Source organism: Papio anubis, chromosome 6, assembly GCF_008728515.1.
Source record: "Papio anubis isolate 15944 chromosome 6, Panubis1.0, whole genome shotgun sequence".
Taxonomy (NCBI): domain Eukaryota; kingdom Metazoa; phylum Chordata; class Mammalia; order Primates; family Cercopithecidae; genus Papio; species Papio anubis.
In genome coordinates, this window is record NC_044981.1 from 36,006,939 (window position 1) to 36,026,661 (window position 19,723).

Consider the following 19,723-nt stretch of genomic DNA (forward strand, 5'->3'; position numbering starts at 1 on the left):
AGTGGAGTTAGAACTCCCCTCTAGGCTCTGCCTTCCGGCTCCTGCTTACCCCCCTCTAGGTGCAAGCCTCTCTCTCCCATCCCAGACTTCCCACTGGTCCGCAGTATTTCCAAAGCAGAATTCACTTTCCCAAATCCTCTCCATCTCCTGGGTCTCCACCTCAGGGTCTCCCAACTCAAAGAGAGACTTGACGTCAGCCTGGCCTATATTCCTTCTTCCCCAAAACTAGTAAGTACTAGGGATTCCACCTCTTAAACATTTCTAAATATATCCATTCTTGGTCCTTCTGTCCTACTCCGGGCCCTCGCCTATTTAAAGACTTCATCTTCTCTTGCGTTAGTGTGTTATCACAGGCTTCTAGTCTGTCCTACAACATCCTTGCCCTTTCTTCTTAAGTAATAGGATACCTGGTTTTCAGCAAGGCTCACAGCCACCCAGAATAAAGACTACATCTCCCAGCCTGCATTATCGTTAGCTACAGCCGAGTGACTAAATTCTCGCTAATGGAATACCAAGGAAAATGAGGGTGTTTAAAAGAAGCTGTACCCCTCTTCTCCTTCCTGCAGAAAATAATGCAGAATAATGGCTGCAGCTGGAACTGCCATCATGGGCAACGTGGCACATGCTAAGGATGATGGAAGAGCAAGCCAGGTGGAGCCTGGGGCCCTGAGGACTTGGTGGAGCAGAGACCCTATACTAGCCCTGACTGCTTACCAGCAAAGTTTTACATGAGGAAGAAATACACATCTAGCTAGTTTAAGCCACTGTTAATTAGGGTTATTTCTGTTAATAACACTGCTAATTTCTTTTATTCATGGCAGAACTTAATGCAACCCAACACATTGCTCAATCAGAGGGTCTTTTGAAGACTTCCATGAGTCCCATTGCACATCACATCAAACAAATTAAAATGTGCCCATGTTCTACATTAAATATAAATATAAAGTTCTTATTTTTAAATAGCTCTATAAGGCCAGCTGAGGTCCAGTGATCTAGTTAGTATAATATATACTCTATAAACATTTATGCATTTATTGGCTTTAATTGTGCAGTTGTTTCTTTGTATTTTGGAGCCAATTATTTTATTTGTCCAGGACCTTAAGACACTTCCATGCCCTAGGCATCAGGCCTATGAGCCAAATGGAGGAAACACCTCTGGGCCCCTGCCCTGGCTCTAAGACATTCCAACTCCCAAGTCCTCTACACACCCTACGGTTGTAGGGTGTGTGGTCTCTCCCTTTGAGGCTGCACTGCGCTCAGGGAACTCTTTCCAGACTCTCATGTATGCAGTTTGCAATGATATATTTATTTGTGAGACTATCTGAAACGTGTTTGCCTTTTCTCCTAAGCTCTATGAGGGCAGAGCCTGTTTTGCCCACCACTCTACCCCAGGGCCTAGCACAGTGCCTGGCATATTAACAGGGACTCAGTAAAAGCATGTGGCATGAACAAATGGTGGCCTCCTCACTCTGGCTTCCCTTCCCCATGCCGCTGCCTCCCCACTACCTCCTGTCTGTGGGCCTCTCCACCCCCTCACATTTCCCTAGGGCCCCTCCGGCTGCCCACCTGTCTCAGAGGAGATGTTGACCTCGACGCTGAGGTCGGGCACGGGTGCCCCTGGGAAAGAAGCCATGCACAGGTAGGTGCCGTAGTCACTGAAGTGCAGGTCAATGAGCTCTAGGCTGCTGGTGACCGCAGGCAGCTCAGGATCATTGCGGGTCACCAACAGCCGCTTAGACATGCGTGCTGGCTTGCCATTCTTGAACCACTGGTAGGTCACCTTCTCCTGGGGCACTGCATCCACGTGGCACGATAGCTTCAGGTCCTGGCCCAGCTGGATGTTCTCACTCTCTTTGATCACGTCAGGAGTGATCTGGAATGTAGCGTTCTTCATGGCTGTGAGTGGATGGGGAGGGAAGGGTAGCTGGGGTTGGCCTGACTCCAGGGGTCCATGTCCCACCCCAACCCAGACCCAGCTTCTCCCCTCTAACTGGCCCTTCTGGGGATAAGGGGCTACAACTCTCCCAGGTGAAACTATCACTTTTCTCTGCTTGGAAATTGTTTCGTTTGTTCAGATGTGCTTTAAAAGTTCAAAGAGGTCACTCAGAAAAGCAGGTTTTACCAAACAGAACTTACACTATGTGAGAGGCACTGCTCTAGGCACTCAACATGGATTTATTAGTTTAACCCATCCCAGAATCTCTGAAGGAGATGCTTTATTACCCCCATTTTACAAAGGAGGGAACTGAGGCTCAGACAGTTTAAGTAACTTGCCCAAAAAAGTAACCAATCTTGAATTCAAACTCAGAGTCTGAGCTTTTGACCACTACAATGCTTTGTTTTTTATCATTGTTTTAAACCTTAAATATGCAAAATACACATTTGGAAGCATGCACTAGAATCTAACAGTGGTTCTATCTAGAGAGTGGAACTGAGGAGAATTAACAATTTAATTCTTACATTTCACCCTTTTGTGCTGTTTGACTCTTCGTAATAAGCGTGTGTAATTTTTTTAATAAGAGACCAATACAATCACTTTACATGCAATTACATAACACAGCTTTTAGAAAGAAAAAAGTCTGGCCTCTTTAAAAAATGTGGATCATGGCCGGGCGCGGTGGCTCACGCCTGTAATCCCAGCACTTTGGGAGGCCGAGGCGGGCAGATCACGAGGTCAGGAGATCGAGACCATCCTCCTGGCTAACACGGTGAAACCCCGTCTCTACAAAAAATACAAAAAATTAGCCGGGCGTGGTGGTGTGCGCCTGTAGTCCCAGCTACCTGGAGGCTGAGGCAGGAGAATGGCATAAACCCAGGAGGCGGAGCTTGCAGTGAGCCGAGATCGTGCTACTGCACTCCAGAATGGGCGACAAAGCGAGACTCCGTCTCAAAAAAAAAAAAAAAATGTGGATCGTGTTTGAAATAAACCAAGAGTTAAACTGAGTTTTTAATCAGGTACCCAACCTTCTGGACAGGACACTGGCACAACAGGCACGAGTCAGGTCTGCGCTGGGAAAGGCGAGCTCTACAGCCACCCTAAGAGGTGACCGTAAGTATTTGATGTAAATTGAGATCTTACCAACCCAGGCTTAAAAGGCCAAATGGAATCAGGTGGAGAAAAATAATCTTCTGATGGGAAAAGTACCATCGAAGGAAAAAGTAGTCATTAGCCACAATTTTTAACCTTCTTTCTTGCTCTGATTAAGTAAAAAGTCACAGAGAGCTAGTTTCTTTCTGTGAGGAGAGTCAGAAAGAGACTGACTGCTCAGTGAGAGATGAAGACAGTCCATGTAATCAGTGACTCTCAGTGGAGTTTGGCAGAAGCTGTACTTTACGTTCAAGTGCTAAAGAGCTGGAAACAAGCCTGGATCTTTAAAAACAACAACCAAAACCAAATAGGGAGTGTATATTCAGGGCAACTTGAATCAATGCCCTCAGGTAGCCAAAATACATTAAAAAAGAAAGAAAGAAAGAAAGAAAAGCAACAAACAAAAATTCCTAAAGCCGCACAAGCAGAAAAATTTAAAGTTTTCTCCTTAATTCAGAGTGTCAAAATCAAGATCATAGTGAGCAGTTAATTACTGAGGCTGAGGTTTAACAAGAAAAATGTTTATACTTCTTTAGACTGTGCTCCAAGTTTTGTATCATTTTTTACATTTAGTAATTATCTTCAGATTCACTTAAATACTTCCCTAATAAAGATTTCCATATAGGGCATATGGAAATGTGTATTATTTTCACTTAAATTCAGTTAATCACATAGAAACTACTCTACAGGGAGAAAGCCAGGAAATTACTCTTGAAGCCTAGAATGTCCCCATTTAGCTTTTTCAGCCTGTTTCCCAATCTTAAAAAAAAAAAAAAAAAAAGTAGGTAATCAATCCTAGCCCTTCCTACTTCTTGGATTGTTGAGGTTACATTTGGAAATGTAGATTGTCAACTTTCAATAAAGCTTTATGCAAATTTTATTCATTCTGCCATCTGCTGGCAGTTAGCTGAATTGCAGGCAAATCGAAGGGCATGGAACATCCTCTGCATTCTGCACCTACCAAAGTGAAGCAGACAGGCCCCTTTCCTAGTTCATTGGTAGCTCCCAAAGACCAGGGACCCTGTCTGCCTCACAGCTTCCCTCCCACCCCTTCTGAGGCCACGTACATCGCACCAGCAGGTTGACAGTCTTCTTGGCAGGGTTGCCCACATTGTTGGTGGCTGTGCAGTTGTAGTAGCCAGAGTCCCGGGCCTGCACTGAAGGGATGCTGAGGGTGCCACCCTGGGCCAGAGCACCCAGGGGCAGTGGGCCAGGCCCATGGGACCACTGCAGCTGGGGGAGGGGATCACCGCCTGTCAGCAGACACTGCACCGTCACATTCTCCCCAGGGTTCACCACCAGAGTTTCGTTCACAGACAGCTTCAGGGCTGGTGGTGCTAAGAGGACAAGGAGTGGGATCTTAGGGGACTGTGAGGCAGGGCTGGATGTTGGGGAGAGTAAGGGGCTAGAAAAACCATAGAGGCTGGAGAAGCCCTCGGGGGAGATGAGAGGGGAGAAGACAGAGCAGGAAGAGGAGGGGAGGGGCCAGACATTAGTGGTACCGTGCCTGGAGTCCCTGTGGGGTGGGGCACTATCTCCCGGTTGGGAGTTAGCTCAGGTAGGGAAGGATTATGGGGAGGAAAACGCCTGTACCCGTGGTGTTGGTGAGCCGGAAGGTGATGGCCTTGTCTGGGATGCCGCACACGTTACGCACAGACACCTGGCAGGTGTAGCTGGCATAGTCCTGGGGCCGCAGGTTCTTCAGCTTCAGGACCTTGGTCTCCCCCTGGGTAGCAGTGGACCACTGGGGTGAGGTGCCTGCTTGAGTCTCCAGGGGTCCCACATACTCATTCACCCAGCACCAGAGCCTACCACAAATACCTAATTCGTCTCTTCCCACCCCCACCCCCACCCTCACCATTTAGCCCCAGGGGTCCTGAGCCTGGGGTGGATGCTACACTCTCCACAGCCTTGGCAGTGCCTCATCATGGGCTTCTCTGGGTCTGAGGTTGCCCTGGTGTACACTGGCAAGGACCAGGCCTTGGTTTCTCCAATCTGGGAAATGGAGGGGTGAGAAGAGAACTTGCTCTTACAACCCACACAGACACGGGGCTGGCCCACAGGCACCGCTGAAAGCCCTCCTTGGCAGAATGGCATCACCACCATCTCCTGGGACTATCAGGGCCCATGGGAAGAGGAATCATCTCCCCGCCCCCAGGTCCTGCTGTGCCTGGCCATAGGTTCCCAATACTCTCCCACCCAGCAGCAGACTGGGATGACCTGTCTGCCCCTAGAGGGTGTCTTTTCTAACTAGCAATGTTCCTGGAGGACATGTTGCCTCAGGGACACTCCTGTCCTCACTGCTGCTCCCTGGACTTTCCATCCGATTTTTCTGCCCCAGGCTGTCTGAACTCCAATCAGAATGTGTGTTTCCAAAGTGAGAATAGAATTGTTGAAATCAGGGCAGTCCGAAAAACTCAGCCCCATGCCCCCCTCCCCTGTTGGGTGCAGGAGAAAAAGTGTGGGGTGAGCCAGCTACCCATCCTGACCTGAGTGTAGAGGGGCTCATAGATGTCGACCCCGTTGTCCTGGCTATGGGACAGGGTATCAGAGCCCCGCTTCCAGATGAAGCGGGCAGGCGGGTTGGAGTTGACAGTACAGCGCAGGAACACCGTCTTCTCCTGGTAGAAGTTGCCTCGCACATCGCTCACTGTCTGGTGCACCGTCAGCATTGGCTCATCCAGGTCTGCAAGGGCACAGCCCCCATGAAGTCAGGACTGGGTCACCCCAAGGTTAGGGGGCTCAGGCTCCTGGCAGCCCTTAGGAAGAGCTGAGCCATCCTCAACAGACATTTCCAGATTGCCAGATGCCCTCCCAGCCCTGCAAGCTTAACCAACCTATTAGAGGCAGGGGACAGGACTTTTTCCTTTTACTTTTTCTCTCTTTCTTTCTTTCTTTTTTTTTTGAGACAGAGTCTCGCTCTGTTGCCAGGCTGGAGTGCAGTGGCACAATCTTGGCTCACTGCAACCTCCGATTCCCTGGCTCAAGCGATTCTTCTGCCTCAGCCTCCCAAGTAGCTGAGATTACAGACATACGCCACCATGCCCAGCTAATTTTTGTATTTTTAGTAGAGAAGGGGTTTCACCATGTTGGCCAGGATGGTCTCGATCTCCTGACCTTGATCTGGCCACCTCGGCCTCCCAAAGTGCTGGGATTACAGGCGTCAGCCACCGAGCCTGGCCTCTTTCTTTTTTTTTGAGACAGAGTCTCACTCTGTCACCCAGGCTGAAGGGCAGTGGTGCAATCATCGCTCACTGCAGCCTCACCCTCCTGGGCTCAATCAATCCTCCCACCTCAGTCTCCTGAATAACTGGGACTACAGGCATGCACCACCACACCTGGCTAATTTTTTGAATTTTTTGTACAGACGGGGTTTCACCATATTGCCCAGATTGATTTTGAACTCCTGGGCTCAAGCGGTCCTCCCACCTCAGCCTCCCGAAATGCTGGGATGACAGGTGTGAGCCGCCGCACCTGGCCAAGACGACAGGACTTGATGCCTTCCCAGACTTCCTCTGAGCTGTGCCTCCCAGGGACCTGCATGAGGGTGTCTAGCTTTGCAATCTCCCATCACAGAATGGAGGAAGCAGCTGCTTCTTCAAATCCTAGTTTAGCTGTTAATTTGTAGTATGACCCACCTAAGTCCCTTCTCTCTCTGGGCCTGTTTCCTCATTGGCAAACTAAGGTAGTTTAGTAGTTCTTGGCCTTGTTTGCACAAGAGAATTACATGGAGATTTTCTTTTCAATACTGATGCCTGGCAGAGTTCATGGGTAGTGTCAAAAGTCAGAACAATGATTGTCTCCGGGGGGAATTACTGACTGGGAGGGGGCATGAAGGAACTTTCTGGAGTCCTGGAAATGTTCTATCTCTTGAACTGGAAGCTGTTTACCCACATATGTAAAAAATCATTAACCTTTGCACTTAAGATTAGTACACTCTATCGATTAATCCTCAATTAAAAAAATAATTAAAAAGCTTAAGAAAGAATCGATATTTGGCCCCACCCCTGATCAATTACATCAGAATCTCTGGAAGTAGGGCCCAGGCATCCATAGGTCATAAGACCTAGAGATCTTAATGTGTGGCTGTGAGTCACAGGCACTGACAGTACACATTCCAACATCCTCCAACGAATGTCCCAGCAGCCCATCATTCAACCCCTTCCACAGCCCACTGGGATAGAAGTCACCACCATGGTCATGAGAGGAGGCAGGCATTGGTGGGGCCCAGGCTATGCTTGCCAGCCTGTTCCAGGGCCAATAACCTGAGAAATGGCCCTCAGCTCCAGGGGTCGGCAGGACCCTGGCTGGCTGATGAGGGACAGAAGAGAGGTCTGGGACGCCACTGTTCACCACTCTACTGAGTCCCACTTAGGGAGTGGGAGGATGTATAGCTAATAGGTAGGTTCATTCTAAGCCTTAAAATGGTGCCACACAGGCTCCTGGGGCTGGGCCAACAGTTTCTGGGTACCTGACTCAGCCTGATGAATGACTCAGGAAAAGAGGCTCCTGGGGCATACCCATGGAGAACAGGTAGGGACTGGGGGCTTCTCATGCAGCTAGCAGCAAGGACTCAGGGAATGGGGCTTGGTTCTGTGTGTAATGTAGTAAGGAGGGAAATCTCAGAGCTGCCACAGGACAAAAGCAGAGACATGAGGTACTGTGGGAAGGGCAGTGGACAGTGGGGAAGAGATCCGTGTCCTCATCTCAGATCTGAGGCTACCCCACACCATGTCTGTGGGCAAATCACATGGGACCTCAGTTTTCTCATCTGTGGAAGGGGTGTAAATCAACCCATCCTGCCCTCCCTGCTCACCTCACAGGGATGTTGCAAGGTTCACATGGGATTACAGGCGCGAAGGTGTAGATGGTAGAGGGTGGTACACACCGCCCGGTACCTCTCAGGCTCCTCCACCGAAGTCAGCTTCTCCATCCCATCCCGTCCCCCCTTCCCCACCTCACCTCAGCCCCGGGGTGCCCTCTGGCCCAGGTTGGGCTGTCAGGGCCCGGGGAGAGGAAGGCCTCAACTCACACTGCACGTCCACGCGGATGGACTTGATGGCCGGCACCCCGACGCCGTTCTCAGCCTTGCAGTAGTAGCGGCCGCCCTGCGTGCGCGCAATACGCTCGATGCGCAGTGTCTCGTTGAATACTGATGTCTCCTGGAACTTGTCCGAGGCACTACCTGCCGTCTTGGTCCACCGTACCTGGGCCACCGGGCGGGGCAGAGTCAGACTGTCAGACTCGCATGGGGTGGAGGCCTCAGTGCTGAGTGTCCTGCAACGGCACCCCCTTTTTCCCATACTTAGCACACGCGCACGTGGGGCACACGCAGGCCTAGGAAACGAACCCAGACAGACGTGGCAATGCACAGACGGGGTAGGATGCCACGGGGTCAAGAGCTGGGGAATCCGGGATCAGAGGGAAGAGGCTTTAAATGGGGCGCGCAGCGCTGTGGTTAAGAGAATGGATTCGGTCAGGCGCGGTGAGCCACTAATCCCAGCACTTCGGGAGGCCAAGCGGGCGGATCACCTGAGCTCAGGAGTTCGAGACCAGCCTGGCCAACATGGTGAAACCACGTCTCTACTAAAAATACAAAATTAGCCAGGCGTGATGGTGCGCGCCTATAGTCCCAGCTACTCAGGAGGCTGGGGTAGGAGAATCACTTGAACCCAGAGGCGGGGGTTGCAGTGAGCCCAGATCAGGTCACTGCACTCCAGCCTGGGCAACAGAGCGAGACCGTTTCAAAAAAAAAAAAAGACTGATTTCCATCTTGGTCAGTCACTCCAGGGAAAGCCAGCTATCAGGTCCTGAGCAGCCCAGTGGAGGGGCTCACTTGGGGAGGAACTGAAGCCTCAGACCACCAACAGCCACGTGAGTTAGCCTCGAAGAAGATCCTCCAGTCTCAGTCATCCTTCAATGACTGCAACCCTGGCTGACACCTGGATTGCAGCCTTGTGAGAAACCCTGAGCCACAGCCAGCCAGCTAAGCTGCTCTCAGGTTCCTGTGCCACAGGAACTGTGAGACAGTACGTATTGTTTGAAGCCCCTAAGTTATGGAGTATTTGTTATGCAGCGATACATGACTAATACACCATGATACCCACTCTGCAAGGTTTTATTATGAGGTTTACAAAGGAAGTGTATAAATCACCTATGTGTGGTGTCTGGTATATATTAGTCATTCAACAAATTTCTATGATTATTAATATTGTCTTAGATTATAGAGAAATATCAAGGATTGCATGAGAAACCTGAGCCTATTACTCAAGGTGCCAGAGTTTTAAGTAAAACAGACCAGTTTTAGATAACTAAGTCTAAGGAGTGGGGCAGAGGCAGGGGCAGTGGGTACAGATTTCAGTCTTTAAGTAGGGAGGCTTGCTTATTACAGAGACAGGGCAGGGAGCCCAATCCTGGTGAACAGGTTAGGCCAGAGGCCCGAAAAGTAAGGCTGGGGAGAAGAAGTGAAAGGGCAACCTTTCTTATGCAGGGAGGACCACCCAGGACCACAGTGTTGGTGCTCTCGTCCCCTGCCCATATTTGACTCTACCCACATGGACCTAGAGGTTACAAAACCTGGGAAAAGTTAGAGGCAGTTTCAGGCAAGACATACCAGATTAGAGAGTGCTTTGGAGAGATAATAGGGACATGAAAACATTTGATCCTTTTGTACATTATCTGGATGGAGTTTGTTTACATACTGCTCAAGCCTTGGTATGCTTTATGCATATGAGAGTTCCTACCTTTTTTCAATTCTACAAAATTCTCAGTCTTTTTTTTTTTTTTTTTTTTTTTTTATCACTAGAGATGAGGTCTTGCTCTATCACCCAGGCTGAAGTGCAGTGGTACTCTTGGGCTCAAGGATCCTCCTGTCACAGCCTCCCAAGTAGCTAGGACTACAGGTGTGTGCCACCACACCTGGCTAATTATTATTATTATTATTTTTAGAGCTAGGGTCTCACTATGTTGCCCAGGCTGGTCTTGAACTCCTGGTCTGAAGCAGTCCTCCCACCTTGGTCTCCCAAAGTGCTAGGATTACAGATGTGAGCCACTGAGCCTGGCCCTTCATCTCTTTAAACATTGCCTCCTCTCTTTTTCTATTCATTCCTTCTTGAATGCCTAAATTTATGTTGTAGCTTCTTATTGTATCCTCCATGTCTCAACTTATTTTTCACACCTCCTGTCTCTTTGTCTTCCCTGGACTCCATTGGAAATGCATGGCTGATTTCCTCAGATCTATTATCCAATTCACTAATTTTTTCTTTAGCTATCTCTAGAGTACTGAGGCCAAATTTTTTAAAGACTATATTATTTTTATTTCTAGGATTTCTGTTTGCTTCTTTCTGTACCTAACTGATCAGGGTTTATAATCTCCTGTCTTATGGATTCTATTCCTTCCATAATCTCTTCCAATATTTAAAATTTTTTTAAAATTTTTAAGATCCTTTCAAATTGCTCTATTTTCTCTAGTTCCTCAGTTGTGAATGATTCACCTTGTTGAGTCTATGGACTAACTCTTCTGGCACTGTATTTTTTAATATTTTAAAATTTTACTCCACAGGTTTGTACTCAGTGGGATCATCTTCCATAGAAGTCCTATTTGGACCTTTATGGTCCTGTTTGTGGTGCAGATCTCATTCACTACTTGGGTATAGGTGGTTGCCTATACCCAAGATCATGGGTTCATAGATTCCAAAACATTTTTTTGTTGATTTCTCAGGTTAGGGTTTCCTCACTCTTTGGATATTGCAAAATACAGACAGGTTTTGGGTTATACTATATCATAGGTGGCTGCATTTATATCCACACCCTGAAGGACAGTCTGTTCCCTGCAGTGACTCTGGGCTGTGGGACAGAGATCTTCTGGTCCTCATTCATAGATGACGCCACTCTTGTTGAGCTTCCAGCTTTAGGTAGAGTTCAATTCCAGCTCCCAGCCATGGATGGACCTGCAGCCTCAATGCATACCCCTTATGTGTGTGTTAATACAACTATCAGTACAGTGTGTATGCAGTGCCAGTCTCTTCACGGGCTAGGTTCCTCAACTTCTGCTCCCTGCCATCACTGTAGATTTTGTCTGCATTTCTGGCCCCCAGATATCCTTCCTTCTCACAGCTTGTTTGGAGTGAGGCACTCCATGTTCCCTCAGTCCCCCATCTTGACCACTAAGTAGGTCATGAGATGGTATTTCCCTTGTTTCTCTAGTAGTCTGGATGCTCCATGAGAACAGAAACTATAGGGGCATCTTTAGGACCCATAACTTTGCTTGCATGTAGCAGGTACTCAATAAATACTGCTTATAATGAAACAAGCAAAAAAGCTAGAAGGCATTTTAGGAGAGGCAAGCAACTTCAGCTAAAGCAGGAAGGTTGTACTTGGGGATGATGGGGAGGCAAGTCTGACTGGAGCACAGGGTGTGGGGAAGGTGGCAGTGGGAGATCAGACAAGAGAGGCAGGTGGAGGCCAGATTGTAGAAGGTCTTCAATGCCATCCCTAGGAGCTTGAATTAATCTGGTAAATGAAGGGGAGCCATTGAACATCTCTGAGCAGGGGAGTGATATGATGTAGCACAACAGGGGTTATCATTCTGGTAGCAAAGTGCAGGAACGGATTGAAGGGGGCCAGGTGTAGTGGCTCATGCCCATAATCCCCACACTTTGAGAGGGTGAGATGGGAGGATCACTTGAGCCCAGGAGGTCAAGACCAGCATGGGCAACATGGTGAAACACTGTCTCTGCAGAAAAAAAAAAAAAAAAAAAATTAGCTGGGCATGGAGGCGCATGCCTGTAGTCCCAGGTACTTGGGAGGCTGAGGGGGAAGGATTGCTTGAGCCCAGAAGGTCAAGGCTGCAGTGAGCCTTATTGCACAACTACACTCCAGCCTGGGCGACACAGCAAGACCCTGCCTTGAAAAAAAAAATAGATGGGAGGAGGGGTGAGGTGAGAGATTGGGAGGTCAGTTTAGAGTGTACTGCAATGGACCAAGGGACAGGACTGATAGGCTGACCTAGAGGACTAATGAAGAAAAGAGAGGAGGAGACCCACGCAAGAGACATAAAAAGAAAGGTGTGCCGGTACAGTGGCTCACATCTGTAATCTCAGCACTTAGGGAGGCTGAAGCAGGAGAAATGCTTGAAGCCAGGAGTTCAAGACCAGCCTGGGTAACATAGGACACTCTATATCTACAAAAAAAAAAAAAAAAAAGAAGAAGGAAAAATGATCCAGGCATGGTGGCACACACCCGTGGTCTTGGCTACTTGGTCGGATGAGGTGGGAGGATCACTTGGGCACAGGAGGTCAAGGCTACAGTAAGCTATGATCTCGCCACTGCACTCAGCCTGGGCAACAAAGTGAGACCACATCTTAAAAAAAAAAAAAATAAAGAAAGAAAGAAAGAAAAAGAAAAGAAAACAAGGCCTCAGAGTCTGGCTAGATGTGAGGAACGAGAAGATGCAAGGTCAAATATGAGCCCAAGGGTTTGCGCCTGGGTGATAGAACGAATGAAGCCACTGATGGAAATAGAAAACCAGGTACACATACACATAGCCACAACCACACATGACCCATACAGGGACACATAAGGAGCCACACACAGATGGCCAGTGCAGCCTTAGGGAGAAATGACCCAGCGGCCTCACTGGCTTGTAGGGAGGACCATCCATCCTTTAATGGTCACACCTGACACAGACATCGACCTAAATCCAGCAGCATTGTTTTCCCTTCTAAAACATGCCTTTGAGAAGCAGCAGCAGTGATCATAGTTTTTTGTCCATCTGCCTGTCTCAAGGCCAAACCTACTAAAGTCATCTATGTTCCCAAAATGATCCAGGAAAAAGAATTTTGTATTTCACTGTCCTTTCTAGGATCCAGTTGTCACCCTTTCTGCTGCTATTAAAGGTCACAGCAGCTCATCAGCAAATTCCTCCCATCCCTTCAGCCCACCTCCTCCCCTTAGCTCTCAGTGATCATGGGCCACTGCTTCCTGCTTGAGCCATACACTTCATCTGTGACAAAATTCATCTGGCATTCCCAGATTCTTATTTTCTGTTTCTTTCTAATTGCTTTGGCTCTGTGAGCCTCAAGAGTGTGAAGCTTGCCTGCCAGAAGCCTGAAGTAGATAGAGATCACATTTTCTATGCTGCTTGCCACTCCTGGAGTCCCCAACTCAAAGATGGACATGCTGGGAGGAAGCAGAGTAAGCTAAGAGGACACTGGTTCTGGATTCAATGTCTGCTTCCATCCTCACAAGAGCTGCGTGCGCTTGGGAGTTTACCCAACCTCGCTGAGTCGCAAATTCCTCAGCTGCAAAGGGGGTCACTAATGCCTTCCTCTCTGCACAGCTGTGAGGCTCCAAAGGGAAAACACTGGAGAAAGTGCCTGGCACGGTGCCTGGCACATGGTCTGCCTGCAGACACATTAGAAGCTGCATCTAAGGATGTGTCTGCTCAACAGATCCGTGGACTGGAGTGGAACTGAACAACCGGCATTCTATTTTTCCCCTCAGCCGTCAATATTTTCAGGTGAATGAGCCCATAGCCTCCAGCCCTTCCCCACAGAGTTAATTTTCCAGCTATTTCCCCAGCCCCCATCTCCTGTTCTCTGCCTCCATGCTGTGGTGCATCATGAGTCCTCGTATCCTGCCGTCTCTTCTTTAGTGCTGAGCCCAGGCAAGGTGAGGGCAGGACAGGCCTGAGCAAGGCTGGGCTGGGGCTTACCTGGGGTCGTGGGTGCCCGGTTACAAGGCACTGCAGCATGAGGGTGTCCCCCTCTCGGATGGTGTAGACACGCTCACTGATATTGTCCTCTTTCACCACACACGCCTGGCCCGCATGCACGATCTGGGCCTGGGCTGGAGCTGGCAAGAGAGGATGGAGGAGGTTTAGAGAAGAGGTGCCAAGGCCAGAAGTCTGGGGCTCCCTCCTGAGGGTGTTGGGGAGGGGTCAGCCCAGATCTCTCCAGGCCATTCCTCAGAGGCCTGCCCCTGCTGAGCCCAGGAAAGAATCCTCCCAGGACCCCCAGGCCAGAACCAGGAGGGCCAGGAACTCAGAAAAGGGACAGTTCCCCAACCCCTTGCAAGAGAGCTGTGCTTTTCAGTGGGCTGACTGTGTGAAGGGGCTTTGTCATCTGTACAGACCGGTCGTCACTCAGTTAGCATCACCATCTTAGCAGTCCTGGCAGTGGATGCCGTCAGCGCCCCTCCCAGCTCCCCAAGGTGACAGGTGCATCCATCCCCAGCTGCTGACAGCTCAGGGTACTCGCCTTCCTCAGGGAATTGCCTTTAGCCAAGAGAGCTGCTTTGGCCAGAAATGCCTAGGAGATTACCCCCTCTCCCCTGCAACACACACACACACACACACACACAGGTGGGGTGACTATGGCGCTGTCATACTCCAGAGCTCCCCTGGAAACAGGCTGAGGCTAAGCTTCCTGAGCCTCATCTTTGCTTGGCTGCCTCACTCATTCCCTCAGTTTCTCTTGAGAGCATTTTCCCAGCAAATAGCTTGCCTAAACCATAACTCCCCAGCCCCAACCATCTCAGGCTTTGCTTTTAGAGAGCCTAACCTAAGACACATAGGCACACACACACACACACACACCCAGCTGCACATTGCCCTCCCCAAAGGCCTTCATTATTTTTTCATTGCTCTCTGAGGCTGTGTCCAACTTCTTCTCCAAGGGACAGAAGTGCTCACAGAAGTTGGGGCCTGGGAGCTGGCAAAAGGCTGTGGCTCCTCCCTGACCTCTCTCACAGTGCCCAGGGCTGGGCTGTGACCCAGGCTAGGGGACCAAAGCTAGGATGTAGCTGGATGGGCCCAGTGAGAAATGACTGAACTTGCCAAGGTCATAGCCCCTGCCCCATTGTTTAGCCCCATTGTCCTAAAGGCAAACCAGGTCCCAGCCCCCCCAATGCTTAAACTCTAGGAAGAGGAAAAGACCCCAACTTCACAGGTTCTGCTCACAGCTGAGAAGGGAGAGAGTGAAGTAGAAGAGCTGATACTGGGTATAAGGAACACAAGGAGGTACAAACGACGTCCCTGCTCTAAAGAGGGGCACGGTGGTGTTAAAATAGAAATCATAAGAGTGATAGAACAGACTCTGTGGCTAAGAGATATCAAATTACAAACAGGACCTAAGGTCATGCCAGGCCCGAGTAAGTCACACCCCCTACACTTAAAGAATAAGCCATGTTCTAGTTGCCACAAGGCTTTCTGTTTTCTCTAGCAGCTAAACAAGCACTGGCCTGGAGATAAGCAATATTGAAACAATTGCAGACCATCTACTGCCAGACACCGACTAACTGGCCTCCCGTTCCACCAGCCATAACTACACCTTTGATCAGACAAGAGACTGATTTCAGTAGCTTTCTCCAGATAAAAGACCAGCAACCATGAACTGGTTCTGGCCAGTTGACAGAGGCTGCCCACTAAGTGCCTTTGTGTCTTCTGTGTCACCTTTTGACACATAGGCCAGATTATGGTGCATTTAAATGTTGTCTGCACCCCAAAGTGAACATGAGATGTATGTAACATGCACGTTTGTTTACTATGCATGTGTACATCCCCCTTTGTGAATATTCATAGCTCCTCCCATAACCTGTTGAAAATGTATACCTGGCCCACCTGTTCAGCAGAAATTCCTGTCTCACCTTTCCTCTTTCAAAGTGACTGCTTTCAGTCTCTGCCAGAGGCTACACTTCACAGCCTGTCAGGATGGCCACCCCACAGGACGCAACCCTCTATAAGAAATAAAGTTCTCTTATCTGAATTTATAATTCTCATGATTATCAGTTAACAGAGATAAGAAGATAAGAAGATAAAGCCGATACAGAAAATGTACAACTTCCTCCAGGAAATGTCCCATGACTGACAGGCACCTTCCTTCTTTATGTGTCTACACTGTGCGTCACTCCCCCAGTGCAACAACAAAGCATCAGGCCTGTGTTTCTGTCAAATTCAGGATTCTTGTCTTTCTGCCTACCAGACCTTGAGCTTTATCTTGGGATCTCCAGCACAAGGCCTTGAAAACAGCAGGTACTCAGCGAACACTGAATGAACAGATTTATAAGGATATCCCATGGTGAAGTTGCTGGGGGACATAAGAGAGATATAGAAGGCCCTAGGATGTCAGAAAACAGGCATCACCATCTTCTGGAGGAAGAACCACAGAAGGTTCCATGGAAGAGGTAGTTTTTGAACCAGGCCTCAGGGATAGGGAGGCTCTGTGCTAGCTGACAGGACAAAGTCTCAAATTATATTACACAGGGTAAACCTCTAGTGACCTTTGGACATGAGTTTTCTCATCTCTAAAATGAAGAGAACACTACCAACCCTAAGAACTCACAATGGTAGATGTGATGATAACACAGGATAAATGAAAAATGCTTAGTAGAGTCGTAACGTGTTTTACAGATGCTACAAGCAGGGCCTTCCACCAACACTGATGGGACAGACATGAACTAATCACAGAGGTAGAGTCCCCAGAGGTAGCCTGGCAGCAGGTCACTAAACTTGGTCAGCAGTTGGGAGTGACACAGGCTATGTTTAATGATGAGGGTCTCTGCAAACAGCAGCGGGTTTGGTAAACAGTGGTAGCTGCTACCAACCCAGAGTCTGAGTGTCCAGGTGACCATCCTGCCTGCCTGGCTGCCACAGAGGAATGAACCTGGCTGGCTGTCAGGAGACAAGCAATGTATGCCTTGAGCAAGCCACTTCACCATCTTGGGCCTCAGTTTCCCTACCCATAGGAAGGGTAGATTAGATGACTTCTAAGGTCTTTTTCAACTCACACTTTCTACGAATTTTGTAATCAGCACATAGTCGTCCCTATATAAGATGCACTCCAGAATCTGGGAACTGGGCCCAAAACTGTCACCTCATGCAATAAAAATGCATGAACATCACCATACGTGAAAGAGACAGCCATCTGTGGCTGAAGTCCTCAGGAAATCTCATCAAGAAACAACCCACCAAAAGATGATGTGCATGCCGGTTGCTGATAAGACCAAGAGGCCTGGGGTGCCTCTCAACAAGGAAGACATCGATTTAACAGGCTCCAATGGAAGATAAGCTGTAATCTTGGACGCTGTGGCTTGCCTGTAGCAAGGCAGTGTTGTAATGACAGAAGCTTTGGTGACAGATAAGGAATATTGAAAAAGAGCTGGAGAGCTGGACTTTCTTAGGGCACAGCTAGTACAGGCCAGGGCAGATGGGGCCTGATCGGCAGACACAGGGCCTCTAGTCACCTGACAGGTGTATTTCCCCACTGGCCATGAGTGGATATCAGAGATGACATTGTAAAGATTATCCAGCTCCTGGGCAGGTGTGATGACTCAATTACAATCCCAGCACTTTGGGAGGCTGAGGTGGGAGGATCACTTGAGCCGCGGAGTTCTAGACCAGCCTGGGCAACATAGTGAGACTCTGTCTCTACAAAAACTGCAAGAATTAGCCAGGCATGGGGGTGTGTGCCTGCAGTCCCAGTTATTCAGGAGGCTGAGGCAGGAGGATCATTTGAGCCTAAGAATTCAAGTCTGCAATAAGCTATGATCATGCCACTGTATTCCAGCCTGGGCAAGAGAGTGAGATTCTGTCTAAAAAAAAAAAAAAAAAGATGATCCAACTCCCTTTGATGACCACCCAACTCTAAAATGCTAGAACCATTTTGGAAGAAATTTGGGCAGTACCTCCTAAAGGTAAATAGGTGTATAACCCATGATGTAGCAATTCCATTCCTGAATATGTACCCAGTAGAAATGAGTACTTATGGCAACCAAACAATAAGTACAAAAATATTCACAGTGGCTTTATTCACAATAGCTCAAAACAAGAACAACCTACATGTCATCCATCAAGAATTGTATGAGCAAATAAGTTCTGGTATCTTCATACAAAGGAATATTCACCGTAAGTGAAAAAGGGTAGAGACATGACACTGTTGAATCTCACAGGCGCAATTTGAGTGAAAGAACCCAGACACAAACATACAGTGTATTGTAATGCTAAAGACAGAAAAAAAAAAAATCATGGTGTGCGATTTCATTTATTCAAAACTTAAAACTGGAAAAACTTACCTTAGGGTAGCAGAGGCCTAACACTGATTGCCCTTGGGTGGGGTGGGAGATTATTTGCTGAGAAGGGCATAAGAAAACTTTTTTTTTTTTTTTTGAGATGGAGTCTAGCTCTGTCACCCAGGCTGGAGTGCAGTGGCACAATCTCAGCTCACTGCAACCTCTGCCTCCCGGGTTCAAGCAATTCTCCTGCCTCAGCCTCCCAAGTAGCTAGGATTACAGGTGTCTGCCACAATGCCCACCTAATTTTTGTATATTTAGTAGAGACGGGTTTTCACTGTGTTGTCCAGGCTGGTCTAGAACTCCTGACGTTGTGATCCACCCTCCTCGGTCTCCCAAAGTGCTGGGATTACAGGCGTGAGCCACTGCACCCAGCCAAGAGAACTTTCATGGGGAGAAGAAGAGAGATGGAAATGTTGGACATTTTGATCTGAGTGGTGGTTGCACAGTGTCTGGATACACAAGTAAAAGCACATCAAGGTATCTGCTTTGGACTTCACCATATTATACCTTCTAAATTACACCTCGGTTTTTAGAAAACAGCATCTACCGTCCTGGGATGATATTAACCATTGAGATTATCCAGGATAATCCATTTACTATTACAGTTATCCAACTCCCTTTATTCTCACTCTTACTTGATGAGCCACTTCCCGTTGCTGATTTGGTTCCAGGTACAGTTTTCCTTCTGAAATGAGTCCTCACTAGTAGTAAATTACCTAGTCCCCCTTGGCCTTGGCCTTTCAATTTGCTCATCACCCCCCACTGAGTTTCCTTAGCATGAGTCAGCCTCCCATTGGCTCAGGTCACCCCTGGAATGGCCAGAACCATATTTCTGACCCTAAACCCCAAAGGGTCCCTGCCCCACTGTACCTCAGCCTCCATCCAGCTCCACACACCCTAGGAAGGTACTGCCTGCAGCAGCATCTCCTGATTCGGACGGCAACCTGGGCATGGCTATTTCCAGATACACCATGACATAATCCTTTCATTCAGTCTGTTGAACAATAAGTCCTTCTGGGCCAGGCGCTGTGCTGGGCGCTGGAGATACTGTCATGAAAAGCAAACAAGGGATGGCTCTCAAAGAGCATTGCTGGGGAGATGGACAGCAAAAAAGGAAACAGAAATGGACAGGGTGGTTTCAGAGTGTGTTAAATGCTATGATGACTCGAAAACAGGGGGATGTGATAAGGAACCGTGGGGAGAGAAAAGGTCTGCTTTAGAGAGATGGAAAGCACACAGCTGTGGAGTCACACGATTTGGGGCCCATTATCCTGGCTCTGCTACCCACTAGCTGGGTGATGCTGTGTGATGCTGGGCAAATTACTTAACCTCTCTGAGCCTCGGCCTCTTCATTTATAAAATAAGAACAATAATGCCTTCTCCCAGGGCTGGTATGAGGGGTTAATGCAATATATGTAAAACACCTGGTCAAATAATATGTGCTCTCTCCATAAATGACAGCTCCCAAGATAATGAAACAGGAGCAAGAGATAGGGAAAGGGGACCAGCTGCTGTGCACCCCTACACATGCAACCCAGGGGTGGAAATGCTCAAAGCAGTCATTAA

The 19,723-nt window shown here is 48.4% G+C and overlaps 1 protein-coding gene across 3 annotated transcripts in view; it reads right to left on the reverse strand.

Moving 5' to 3' along the window:
- Positions 1 to 19,723, reverse strand: part of MDGA1 (MAM domain containing glycosylphosphatidylinositol anchor 1) — a 63,068-nt gene that overhangs the window by 17,818 nt on the left and 25,527 nt on the right. For 2 of the 3 annotated variants that reach the window (XM_021937212.2, XM_021937211.2), the window contains exons 2-7: positions 13,803 to 13,942; positions 8,121 to 8,295; positions 5,578 to 5,774; positions 4,682 to 4,814; positions 4,156 to 4,425; positions 1,567 to 1,896 (exon numbers count right to left, since the gene is read on the reverse strand). In XM_021937212.2, the coding sequence (XP_021792904.1) occupies positions 1,567 to 1,896; positions 4,156 to 4,425; positions 4,682 to 4,814; positions 5,578 to 5,774; positions 8,121 to 8,295; positions 13,803 to 13,942 (1,245 nt within the window). The other variant, XM_021937214.2, reaches the window with a different exon arrangement.